Genomic DNA, 13,257 nt, shown 5'->3' on the forward strand with positions numbered 1-13,257 from the left:
AAATTTTTAAATTATTTATTTGTCTGTCTATTTATTTATTTGTTGGTTTTCGAGACAGGGTTTCTCTGTGTAGCTATGTGCCTTTCTTGGAACTCACCCTGTAGCCTAGGCTGGGCTCGAACTCACAGAGATCCTCCTGCCTCTGCCTCCCAAGTGCTGGGATTAAAGGCATTCGCCACCACCGCCCAGCTGTAATTTTTTTTTAACATTATACCATGGCTTTGTAAAGGCAGTAACTTTGGATTGGCTTGTTATTAGAAGCTGCTGGAATCTTTGCTGGTATTAGAGGTGCAGAATACAAAAACAGGATTATATCCTGTGTATGTGTCACTCTAGAGTGCTCAGCCTTGATCCTTTTCTTCATAGAATGGATTTACATTTATTCATCTGTAACACATTGCCTTAAAGTACAGAATCTGGAGCCTGATGACTAACTCTGCCACTCTTTGCTGACCTCAGAAAGTTGCTTCCCGTTTACGGGCCTTTCCCCCCTGTGCTGTAAAAATAGAGATGGTCGGGGTTGGGGATTTAGCTCAGTGGTAGATTGCTTGCCTAGCAAGCACAAGGCCCTGGGTTCGGTCCTCAGCTCTGGGAAAAAAACAAAAACAAACAAACAACAACAACAAAAACAGAAAGGAGATGGTCACAGTATCTGCTTCATATGTTCGTTGTGGTGATCCAACACATTTATGGAAAATTCTGTGTCCAGCTTGGCATTATCTATCCATTAGCCAACTTACATCTAAAATGTAGTATACATAAACTCACTCTGAGTGTGAAAACTTCTGGTTAGATGCTAGAGCTAAAAGCTTGCTCCATCCCTGGAGAGTAAGAAACCAGCACACTCCTTTTATAAAGTTTTTGACACACAGTGGAAGCTTAAAACCACTCCAACTGCACTCAGTACAGAAGGCTGTAACTGCACATCGTTCGAGCAGACGGCTCAGATTTCACAAGTCTTTCCAGTTACCTCCCCTGCAGGTGTTTATCTCAAAGAACAGAGGCCAGGAAAGAGATGAGCAACCAATCCTCATAAATGCAGATGACAGTAAATTCTCACTCTCAGAAGGTGTGAAATGCACACATGGGTGCCTTAAGTTTAGGCTAAGTGTATACCCTCTGCACAGAGCCTGTAAGTTCCTCCCTCCCCTCTCCTCTTCCTCCTCCCTCTCTCTCCTCCCCTCTCTCTTCTCTCACTTTCTTGGCATTTGAGACAGGATTTCGCTTACAGGCGTGGCACTCACGGCCGGCTCCAAAAAGGCGGTCCTTATATTAATTGAGGTGAAATTCCTAACAGCCCTCTGTACTAAAGACCCTTCAACAGATACTAAATAGCCCTCAATTGGAGCGGGACCTGGACCCAGGATCCAGACCCCGCCCCAATGCAGACCCCGCCCCAGTTCCAGACCCCGCCCCAATACCAGGCCCCGCCCCAGAACCCGCCCTGTCCCACTGTGGCGCTCTCAGCTGCCGGCTTGGTGCACAGAAGACTTGCGCATTTATCAAGGTGTCTTGGTACTGCCCGCCTCTAAATGAGCGGCAGAGAAACGCCTGCGTTTTCGAAAAGCCTCAACACGGCCTCTTTCCGTGTCCTTTTAGAGTCTGTTTCCGTTTCACCGTCTTGAGAACGCGTTTTGTTTCTTTGTCATGGTTTAAGAGAGCATGTTTTTAGTCAGGCGCTCTCTGGACAGTCCGCATTCTGGATGAGGGTCCCCGCGCCGAGCTTTGGGCGGGCCAAAGGGGAAGCAGGGTCCTTCTCTAGGGCGGTCGCATAGGCAGCAGCTGTGTGAAGCCGGGCTCAGGCACCATGTACTACAAGTTTAGCGGCTTCACGCAGAAGTTGGCTGGAGCTTGGGCTTCGGAAGCCTATAGTCCGCAGGTACGAGTTGTGCCGCGCCGCCTCTGGCGGGAAAACGGCGGCCCGAGGCAGGCAGTCGCGGGGTCCCGGCCGGGAGAGGCTTCTGCCGGCCGATCGGTTCGGTTTCCTGGTGTCTCCTGGTACCTTGCCCCACTGCCTTGTAGCAGTCGCCGAGGTTTCTGTGTGTAGTGCACCCTAGGCAAGGTGCGCGTGGCACAGAAGTTCGGTCTGGATACCTTGAGGGGGTCAAGGTGACCCCTAGGGTGGCTGCCTGTTTCAGATGGGTTTCCCGTGGAAGTCTGTGGTGCACAGAATGCGACTTCCTTGAGTTCGGGTTTCAGCTCTCTCTTGTTGAGGTGGCCTTTGTGACTTCCCGTCGTTACCCATCTCACAGCTTCACCCAACTACCAAAAGGAAGGGTGTCCTTGCTTACAAGGCGGATTTCTTCAGACACAAGGGAAAGCCTGGGAAATGACACGCAACGAGGTTTACACTTTCGTTAATTATAAAGTAGCAGATGGTGACCATTGGGCGAACTGACATTCATGTTCTACTTAGAGCCTACCGGTGGTGTTTCCGTGTCCAGCCTCAGTGTTGTGAAAATGTGGTATTGTAGAGCTCCGGTCATATTGGGTTAGTACTGAATCGAGCAGCCTCAATTTTTCGACCTTGACTGTTAGTTTTCGCTGTGAGCCCTTTCTGATTCGGGGCAGCATTAATTTGGGTTAAATGCCGTATGTGTCAAGAGAGCAGCTTTTTTGGGCCCATGGCGCGGGATATACGCTATATATTCTCCAGAAGCTGAAGCTGAATCATTGCTCAGAGTAGTGTGAGTGAGAAGGCTTGGTGGAACACGAAGCTTGGAAAACCTTGACTAGAATAGCAAGTGACCCGTATGGGCTGTAAAAGACTCCGTGTGTTATTACTGCCTCTTTCCTCCTACTGTGGGACACTACATCTATTTTAAGGGGAGAGTGTTTAAGTATAATTTTAATCCAAGATTAGATATGCTTTCAGGATAAAGGCTGAATTTGTTTTTAGGGAGGACGAGAAGTCCTAAGAGGTTTTAGATATTCAGCTTTCGATATGTTGTGTCTGGAAGCAGCTGAGTTTATGAATATGTTTAATAGACCTGGCTGTTTTCAGCCCGCGGTTGGTAGTAGGCTCTTTGCTGATGGAGAGCTCATTCAGGAAGTATGTAAGGAAGAGAGAGACTAGCATTTTGTAACAGAAATGTGAAGGGAAATGAGGAAAATTTGTTCACAGAACAGTCCAGGTTAGAAGGGGAGCTAGTGTGGTGGTGTCACTAAAACCCAGTGGAATGAGTCGTAAGGAAAGAATTGCCAGTATGTTGATTGATTTCTTGTGCAGAAAGAAGATGTAGGGAAGTTCTATTTTCTTTGTATCTCCTATAGTGCATTTTCAGTACATAGATTATATGTTATGATTAGGAAAGTTTTGGCATGCATATGACATGTAACCCACTCTATTAGTATCAGATCATTAATTATATCACCCTTAGGAAGGTCTCACATATTCACTCCCTTTTAAAAATTCCTGTCTGCCTTCCCATTTTGACATTTATCAGTATAGTTTTGCCTATTTTTGAACCCCCTGTAAGGCTTCTTTTCTTTTCTTTTTTCTTTTTTTTGGGGGGGGGGGGGGTTTTGAGACAGGGTTTCTCTGTGTAGCTTTGCGCCTTTCCTGGGTCTCGCTCTGTAGCCTAGGCTGGCCTCGAACTCACAGAGATCCGCCTGGCTCTGCCTCCCGAGTGCTGGGATTAAAGGCGTGTGCCACCACCGCCTGGCGTAAGGCTTTTATTTTAAATGTACTTTTTAGGTTCCTTCGTGTTATATATATGAGTGTTTCATCTTATAGATATGTCACAGTTTCTCTTGTGATGGTTGTAGATACGCTTTTTAAAATATTTTATTTTTTATGTGTGTGGGTGTTTGTAAGTCTGTGTTGCATGTGATTGCCTGGGGCCTCCAGAAGCCAGAAGAGGTTTCACATCCTCTGGAACCAGAGTTAGAGACAACTGTGAGCATCTACGTGGGTACTGGGAATTGAACTTGGGTCCTCTCCAGGAGCAGGCAGCGCTCTTAACTGCTGCACCATTTCTCTAGTCCTGGAGATATGCCTCTGATGGAGGTGCAGCCTAACCTAGTCTTCAGAGGAGACAGGGAAGAATTGACCAAGTGACATTGGGATAAAACTGACATCCAGGGCAGGAATGGTCTAAAGGAACTCTAGAAAGAGACAGGATTTCACCCTAGTATTAGAATTTCTAAGTTACTAAAGCTTCTATTTTCTAGTTCTGGTGAGTGAACACAAGACTTCATATATGCTAGACAAGTGCTTTTCCACTGAGCTACATCTCCAGCTCACTTAAAGTTTTCTTAGGCTATGTTGAAAGAAGCAGTTTGGGGTGGGCATTGTACAGGGGCTCATGACCACAGACAGCACTGGGGAGACCAGGAGTGCTAAACTGGCAGGTGCTTCTCTTTAGTGAAAGGGATTTATACCCCTTTCCGCCCAAAAAGCTGGGAATGGATGTATTTAGTAACCTGGTGACCTTGCGCTATCTGTATGGGCAGGCTTCACCTGAATCCCCTAGGCTATTACGCTTATCCCAGGCTTCTGAGCATTATTTCTCAGTCAACAGAACCCATTCTTATGAAAGAGGTCCTGTGTACTTTGCAAAAGAATCTACTGTTGTGACTATACCAGACCCCTTCCTTCCCGAGAACTCTTTATCAGTCAGTAGAACCCATTCTTATGGTAGAGGTCACAGGTTCTTTGCAAAGGTGTAGTCATGCCTTAAGCTTTGATGTGATCATTGTCGTGAGGAAACTTTTCCAAAGTTGTTCTGTGCTTACATATGTCAAAAATAAACTGCTTGGGTCAGACTCTAGAAGTCTGAACCAACACCAGCTAGGTTGTGTTGAATAGAATTTCCTTCCTGCTTCACTTGGATCACTGTAGTGTTTGCAGGATGCCTGTAGGCAGAAAGACAGACAGCAGGTTGTAGAGATGAAGATACAGGGAAGCCAGAAGCATCGCTGGAGAGAATTGAAAATGCTGCGGCCACTTTGGAATGCAATTTGGTAGTGTCTTAGTTAGTGTGTTTATTGCTGTGATAAAAACCATGACAAAAGCAACTTGGGGAGGAAAGGGTTTATTTTGTCTGAAAACTCTCCGGTCACACCCCACCTGAGTGAAGTCAGAGCAGGAACTGAAGCAGAGCCATAGAGCAGCGCTTCTCAACCTTCCTGATGCTGTGACTCTTTAATACAGTGCCTCGTGCTGTGCTGACCCCCAACCATAAAATTATTTCATTGCTACTCTAACTGTAATTCTACTACTGTTACAAACTGCAATATAAGGATCTGTGTTTCAGATGGTCTTGGGTGACCCCTCTAAGGGCTTGTGGCCTGCAGGTTGAGAACACTGCTTACTAGGTTACTCCTTCCTCCTGGCTTGCTCAGTCCGCTTTCTCACGCACTGAGGAACACCAGCCCAGAAGTGTCACCACCCACAGGCCGATCTGCTGGGGGCATTTTCTTGAGAGTCCCACTTCCCTGATGATTCTCGCTTGTGTGCCCTTGGCATAAACTTAGCTAGCCTAGGGTAGTTTCTTATAAGGGGAAATATCATTTTACTCTGTGACCCAGCAATTCTAGTTAAGGTACTAGTGTGATAGTCTAGGTGTGGGGAAATAAGGGAAGAGAGGGCCGGAGGAGGGTTATTGAGTAAGTTTGGCTGTGGAGCTGGGTCGTGAAGGGACTGTGGTAATAACTACATTTTATAAGAAATTAGTAGGTGATAGGATGCAGAAAGTTGGGGTAGAATATATCCTCTTATTAATGAGTGGCATTCTGTGACGAGGAAGGAGTATCCAGGTGACATGGGAATGGGAGGGTGGTGGTGCTTTCCATATAGACCAGGAGCTCCCGAGTGGGTTGATAGGGAATTTGAGGCATTTGGAGTGTGAGGTGGGAAAGGGACCTGGTGAGGATGCCCAGCTTCAGTTAGAAATGATCTGAGCCACTGAAGATTTAGTCTAGTCTCCAGTCAGAGGAGCAGATGGACAGGTTTCTAACATTTGAAAACTGTCTTTTATTTATTTCATGTGTGTGGGTGTTTTACCTGCATGGATGATACGTACATCACATGCATGTCTAGAGCCCACAGAAGTCAGAAGGCGGCCCTGGATCCCCTGGAACTGGAGTAATGGATGGTTGGGAGCCTCCATACTGGTCCTCAGCAAGAACAAGTGCCCTTAACAACTGAGCCTTCTCTCCAGGCCCCCATTAAAAACGTCCTGTTTTTGGTTTTTCGAGACAGGGTTTCTTTGTGTAGCTTTGGAGCCTATCCTGGAACTCACTCTAGACCAGGATGGCCTGGAACTCACAGAGACTTGCCTCTGCCTCCTGAGTGCTGGGATTAAAGGCGTGCACCGTCACTGCCAGGCTAAAAACATTTTTTAAAATAGAGATACATTTCTATTTCCACCTTCCTCAGACCTAAAAGGTAGAAGAAAAGCTTAGCCTGTGAGCTTTAGGAGGAAAGTCAGGCTTACCTTGTCTTTAAACCATTCAGCTGGAGGTTGGAGAGGTGGCTGTTCCATTAAGTAGCACACACTGCTCTTTCAGGGGTCCTAGTGTGCTTGTCAGTACCCAAGTCCATTGGCTACAACTGCTTGTAGCTCCAGCTTCAAGGGATACGATGCTGTCTTCTGGGCTTCCCAGACACCTGCATTCACATATATACAGATGTACCACCCCACCCCCAATTCACACATACTGTATGTATAATTTAAAAATAAATCCTGTTTTTTTTGTTTGTTTTGTTTTGTTTTGTTTTGTTTTTGGAGCTGGACAGGCACTACAGCACAGTGCCAAACCCAGTACTGCTCACACTGTACTTAATAAACCTGTTTCCCTTCTGTAAAAATGGAGCCCAGTTCCTGGCACATGGAGTAATCCCAGCACAGAGGTAGAAGCAGGGGTCAGGAATTCAGGCTCATCCTCGGCTACAGAGTAGGTAGGTTCTAGACCAGCCTGAGCTTCAGAGACCCTGTCTTGAACAACACAACATAGCTTGGAGCAGTTAGAGGCTGGAGGAGAAGTGGTCCAGCCCTTGTTTAGCACTGTGGCCGCATCTCCAGGACACATTCCTCCCTCGCTTCTTAGCAATAAACAGGAAGAATTCAAATGGTGTAGACTTTGTTTTAGAGTAGAGTTGTGTACAGTCAATCGCCTGGTTTCCCTTAGTTGAGTGACTCTTTCTGGTGTTTCCCCCTTACTGGAGTAGAGGCTCTGCCACGGAGCGCCAGTTAGTAGACTTCAGTTAGGAGTCGACTTTGTGATGAAGCCTTAGGCTTTCCTAGTGCAGCTACATGTTGGCAAATGTGTATGGAAGGTGTTGGGACTATGATCAGTGACCAAAATATGCTAGAATCCTGTATTCATGTGGCTTCTGTTGCACAAGGGGGAGATATGGCATGTTTGGTGGTTAAGTGCTGTGGAGAAGAACGAGGCATGAAAGTGGGCTAGCTCGTTTGCAGGGTTTGGAGGGGGGTGTGCAGGTTTTAAAAGGGCGATTAGAGCCGGGTGTGGTGTTATAAGCCAATCACTTGAGTTCAGGGCCAGCCTGGGCTACAAGTGAGTTAAGGGGTAGCTCATGCATGATACATGAACCTGGCTTAAACAAACAAAAACCAAAAAAGGTGTTTTGGAAAAGTTTCCCAGGGGTGATGTAAGAAGGTGAGAAACCTGAAGACCATTCCAGGCAAAAAAACATGCTTAGAGTCGGGGAGGCTTAGAGGGGTGTGGGAGGGGTTGAGGAGAAGGAAGGGGCTGAAACAGGGGAGTGGAGAGGAGGGTGCACCATGCAGACCCCTAAAGCTGTTAGAAGAACTTGGGGTTCAGTTCTGTAAGCTAGATGTCTGGGGGAGCTTGAGTCTCAGAGTGGCCGTGCCCTCCGCAGAGTAGGGTCGAGCCAAAGAGAAGACTGCCAGGCAGCAGGTGCGGAAGTCCAGTCAGGAGACTGTTGAACCCAGGGCCTGGGCCAGAGAGAGCTGGAGTAGATCATTGGTCAGACACTGAGAAGGTTCTAAGGGAAAGCCCGAAGGATTGGCACCACATGACTGAGAGACAGTAATTCCAAGATCTGGAGCAGCTGAGAGCGCCGGCTGATCTTTCAGGGGACCCAGGTTTGTCCTCAGCGCCTGAAACTCCAGTTGCAGGGGACCCCATGCCCTTTTCTGGTTTCCTCTGCTGGCAGTCGCATGGTACACAGGTGTACATGCATACAAAGCCACCTCCTGGTCTAGCCAGTTTTCCAGAAGCCCAGGACTGCCAGCTGCCCCTGCCTGGAGTCACCGGGGCCGTTGACTGCTTTAACGTTGTTGGGTGATTGTCATGATGACAGACGGGGAGGTGTAGCACTGTCATACCCAATCTTTTACCCGAGGGCCAGCCTCCTGCATTACTAATGGATGGTGTGGTGACAGCGGCCGAGCCTCACTGGGGAGAATGCACAGTTCTCAAGAATGGATGGGATAAGACACTGGGATAAGAGGCAACTCTAACAATCGGTGTTCTGAATGTTTATAATGACTACATGAAATTATTTCAGACTGTTGAGGTAGCTGATATTCTTGCGCATGCCTGGTGTAGTGTAAGTAATGGTCGTGCCTGTTGAATGAGTGAATGCATTACTCTAGACAGGCCGTTCCTGCACCAGACCAACTGACTGTACTTCTTCAGGCCCTTCGTTTGTTTGGTCAGGGTTAGAGTTAATACCTGGTTGGTGGGGGCAGCACGAATGTTTATGAAATACATGTTTGTGATTCAATGTTATCCTCCCCTCTCTGCACTGATGTTTGAATGTCTTCTCTTTAGAGCCTGTAAGAACTCTAGAAGTAAGAACTCTAGAAGTAAGAACTCTAGAAGTGACTGTAGAGGCTAGGCTTGAAGCTCCTTTCCGACATAAACCTTCGTCTTTCCTAGTTAGAATTTAAAGGGATCATTTTACCGGCGTGGAACTCTTCAGCTTCAATAAGCAGTGCTGTTTGGGAGAACTGTCTGTGTTGTTTTGCAGCTTTGTGCCTCCTTCAAATTAAAGAAAAAAAAAAGTTCCCTTTGGTTTTGGTTTGTTTGTTTTGTTTTGTTTTGTTTTGTTTTAACATGCTGGGACTGCACATGTTAAGCAGGCGCTTTGATATGAACTACATCCTCTCAACCTGCTCTTAGGTTCTTTAAAAAAAAACAAACAAAAAGTTTTAATCACAGGGAGGCCGAGACCAATCTGGTCTTATATGGAGAGTTCCAGGACAGCCTAGGCAAAGCCCTGTGAAAAACCAAACACCACCAAAAGGCAGCTTTTTCTCCCAGCGCTCAGGAATAGTGGCTCATGCTCTTCCACCTCTTGAGAGGCAAAGGCAGGTGGATCTCTATAAGGCAAGGTTTGAGGCCAGCTTGGTTTATACAGCAAATTTTAGGCCACCCTGTACCCAAAAACAAGCAAAAAGATTTATTGTTTTTAACTGTATGTCTCTGTGTGGGTATGTACACCTGTGTTTGGGTACCTGTAGACCCAAGAGATGTCAGGTCCCCTGGTGGTTGTGAGCCACCCCACATTGGGTGCTAGGAACTGAACTTGTGTCTTCTGCAAGAGCGTGCTTTTAATGGCTGAGCCTTCTCTCCAACCCACACAGTACATTACAATAATTGCTTAACTTTAAAAAGAAAGCTGTCCTCCTCAACTGGCACCCTCTTATACCCCTGCTGTAAACAGCCAGCAATCTGCTTTTATTACTACAGCTTTCTATTCTGCACTGCTGTTAATGAAATGTGTGTGTGTGTGTGTGTGTGTGTGTGTGTGTGTGTGTGAGAGAGAGAGAGAGAGAGAGAGAGAGAGAGAGAGAGAGAGAGCGAGCGCGCACCAGAGGTCAGCCTGGTTCTCTGGAGCTGGAGAGTGAGCTCAGACCTTCATATGAGCACAAGCACGTTACTGACTTTGCTCTCTGGGTTAGTACATTAGTCCAGACAGATGAGAAGAGGGGACGTCAAGGTCCTTGTAGACACAGTACTTCTTTATTTTTTTTTTTAAGTTTTATTTATTTGTTTGTTTGTTTATTTATTTATTTATTTTGTATACAGAAGAGGGCACCAGATCTCATTACAGATGGTTGTGAGCCACCATGTGGTTGCTGGGAATTGAACTCAGGACCTCTGGAAGAGCAGCCAGAGCTCTTAACCTCTGAGCCATCTTTCCAGTCCGACACAGTACTTCTTAAAGCTCACATTGGGCCTTTCTTGTCTTTCCCATCCCACGGGGTAGAGCTTTTGACAGTTTGCTTGGGAAAGCAGGTAGGGTGTTTTCTCTGAGGGTTGAGAACCACCCAAAGGCCTCATAATGCAAGTGATAAGACCCTGCTCCTTCCCTTATATAGTTAGTCCCAGACAGCCTGTCTCCGGAAATAGCTCGGCTGCCCAGACATACTCATGGCTTGCTGCTCTCCTTTGTTGCCTGCAGGGGTTAAAGCCCTTGGTTTCCACCGAAGCACCACCTATCATCTTTGCCACACCGACTAAACTGACCTCCAGTCCCACAGCATACGATTATGCTGGGAAGAACAGAGTTCCAGAGCTGCAGAAATTCTTCCAGGTGAGTGAAGACCAGAGCAGAGAGCTGGGATGTTGAAATGTGTGTGTTGGGGTGGGAGCTTCTGAAATTTGAGTTTATGTTAGTGTTGTTGTCTACCCAGCCTCATTTTTCTTTAACTTGAACTCTTGGTTTTCGTTTGATCCATTAACTCATAGATCCTATTTACAGGTAGATGCCAATAATAGAGGCAGGGTGGTTGACGACCTCATCACCATGTGACTTGTACAGGTGTTCAAGTTGCTCATGTAGTGTGGTCCTCATAATCACTGTGAGAGAGCACTGAGTCAGCCAGGGCCTACTTATGTATGGGGTGTGTGTGTGTGTGTCTGTGTATCTGTATTTGTGTGTCTTGTGCGCACAGAGGCTAGAAGAGACTGGAATCCCCTGGAGCTTGTAGCAACTGACCAGAGAGCAACAAGGGCTCATAACTGCTGGGCCATCTTGCCAGCAGCTCAGTGCAGCCATTTTTCTTCTGTGTTTGGCTTGCTTGGTACTAGAGGTCACTGTGCTGTTGGTGTAAGTGGGAAGCCCTCTTAGGTAGGGCATCAACAGAGAGAAGCCAGAATTGACACTTCAATATGATTAATCTACTTAGAGATAACAAGAACCGAGTCACCTGACTCTCAAGTGCCAGGGAGTGGCAGAGCCCACCACAGCTTCCCCCCAAAAGTATGCTCAGGTTCAGGTCCACTTCCATGTTGCTTAGAGTAAGTCCTTTAAATCTGATGGGTAAGATTTAAGAGGCTACGGGAGTCTGTACAAAGCATGAATTAAATGTCCTCCAGAATTGGATTACAAGCTTTAGCAGGTGATGGAAGGAAGACCTGCTGGTTACAGATGGGCTGGAGTGTTACTAACTGGCCGTGTTTGACTGTGTGCCCCATGACCAGGGCCAGACTGAATGCAGACGTGCTCAGAGCAAGTGCCTGTGCTGTTCAGCTGCCCTTGTCGCTGCTCTTCAAAACTCCCCAGGGCCCTGCTCTGGGCAGAGGAATAGCGTAAAGGCTGTGCATCGCCTTTGTGGAGGAGTGCATGGTGGAGTGCATTCTTCAGTCTGTTGTGAAATCTCATCTCATCAGCCAGCTCATTGTCAACCATTGCTTTGCAGAAGGCTGACGGTGTGCCCATCCACCTGAAGCGAGGCCTTCCCGACCAAATGCTTTACCGGACCACCATGGCGCTGACTCTGGGAGGGACCATCTACTGCCTGATTGCCCTCTACATGGCTGCGCAGCCCAAAAACAAATGAATAAGTGGAGGACTGCTGTACTTCGTGCCACAGACCCTTTGAAGTTTCAGTTTTCTGTTTTGTTTTGTTTTTTCCACTTGGATGGTCTACTAACATTTTTGCACACAAAGGAAAAGATAAGAACGCAAGCCTTTTGGTTGTTTATAAAATGCAGGTGGCCTGTCAGATGTCAGAACTCATTTGACAGTTAAAACTATTGTTTGAGGAAATGACACTGACCCATGTTTGTGCTCCTGATTTCCCTGGAGGTTCTGGATGAAAGTTGCTCGTGGCCTTATTAATGGCAGTCTGTGCTCAGGGCTCAGGGCTCTGTCTAAGCAGGAATACAGAAGCCTGTCTGGGTTTAGGTGTGACTGAGGAAGACGAGCTAGAGAGGTCGGGCATGTGAAATGAAGGGTTTGATTAGCCTCCTGGGCTTTCCCACCTTGCAGTGAAATGTTAACGGAAATTATTGCAATCTGTCTCTGTCGGTTTGTTTCAAAGGGTTCTTTGTCTCGACCAGCTCCTTAGTGAAATGTCATCTATTTGTTCCATCATGGGAAAGAGAACACCTGTCAGGGTTGCTTTTTAGACAGCTGTACCAGAAATTCTCCTGTAATAATGCTATGACTGTAAGTTATGATTTACTTGACTGTGGAATAAATACATGAATACAAAGTTTTAGTTTGAGTTTGTTTGTTTGTTTGTTTGTTTATTTGAGACAGTGTCTCACTCTTTCATTGGCTGACCAGGCTGGCCTCAAACTCAACAGAGATCCGCCTGCATCTGCCTGGGAAGTGCTGGGATTAAAGGTGTGCACCACCATGCCCAGCCTGATGCCTAGCATGCACAGAACCCTAGGTTCAATTCCCAGTTTGGGGTAAGATCCTACTTAAAAAAGAAAAAAGAAAAAAAAAAAAACAAAAAACCTCAAAAAACATCTCTCCCTCATCAACCTTAACTCCTTATAAATCCTTTCAGGGAGTGGTGGGGGAGCAGGACCTCACAAGCCCCTCCTCACTTCCATGATGTGTCCAATGTGCCCAATCTTGTGTTCTCATGGGGGAAGGGGACCACAGTTGCTGGGAGGTCAAGAGGACACCACAAGAGGACAGCATCTCACAACACTCCCTGCTCCTCTGGATCTTAACATTTTTCTACACGCTCTTGGATGATCCTTGAGATTTTGAGGGTGTGTTATAGATGCCCCATCATAAACATCACCCACTGCAAAAAGAAGCTTCTCTGACCAAAGCTGACAGAGCACCAGTCCAGGGGCATAAACACATAATCAGAAGGCGGTTTCATAGGCATTGTGCCCATTTAGCAAAACAAACCACAGTAGCTTCCTCATTGGTGTCTATGATCTCCCCAGCCCTGGGCTTTTGACTGAACTTAGAGTGACGAGTGTTTCTTCCTGTGGAGCAGCCCTCAATTCCAATTGGAAAGCAGTTGGTTAACTCCTCTAAGAGTCACGACACTGTTGCGCCAGTGG

At 46.8% G+C, this 13,257-nt stretch overlaps 1 protein-coding gene across 1 annotated transcript; it reads left to right on the forward strand.

Annotated features, from left to right (window-relative positions):
* Window positions 1-1,732: 1,732 nt before the first annotated feature.
* LOC118571332 (cytochrome c oxidase subunit 7A-related protein, mitochondrial) lies at window positions 1,733-12,452 on the forward strand. The gene is made up of 3 exons (XM_036170247.1): window positions 1,733-1,879; window positions 10,403-10,534; window positions 11,643-12,452. Exons 1-3 carry the CDS (start codon window positions 1,808-1,810, stop codon window positions 11,781-11,783), a joined length of 345 nt encoding a protein of 114 aa, XP_036026140.1. The 5' UTR covers window positions 1,733-1,807; the 3' UTR covers window positions 11,784-12,452.
* The last annotated feature ends 805 nt before the right edge of the window (window positions 12,453-13,257 follow it).

This window comes from Onychomys torridus, chromosome 21, assembly GCF_903995425.1.
Source record: "Onychomys torridus chromosome 21, mOncTor1.1, whole genome shotgun sequence".
Taxonomy (NCBI): Eukaryota; Metazoa; Chordata; class Mammalia; order Rodentia; family Cricetidae; genus Onychomys; species Onychomys torridus.

Bases quoted from the DNA above. Each gene is read 5' to 3' on its own strand.
- LOC118571332 (XM_036170247.1), top strand. From the start codon at position 1,808: ATGTACTACAAGTTTAGCGGCTTCACGCAGAAGTTGGCTGGAGCTTGG. The intron at 1,880-10,402 runs GTACGAGTTGTG...TGTTGCCTGCAG, and splicing joins CGGAAGCCTATAGTCCGCAG to GGGTTAAAGCCCTTGGTTTC. The intron at 10,535-11,642 runs GTGAGTGAAGAC...ATTGCTTTGCAG, and splicing joins AGCTGCAGAAATTCTTCCAG to AAGGCTGACGGTGTGCCCAT.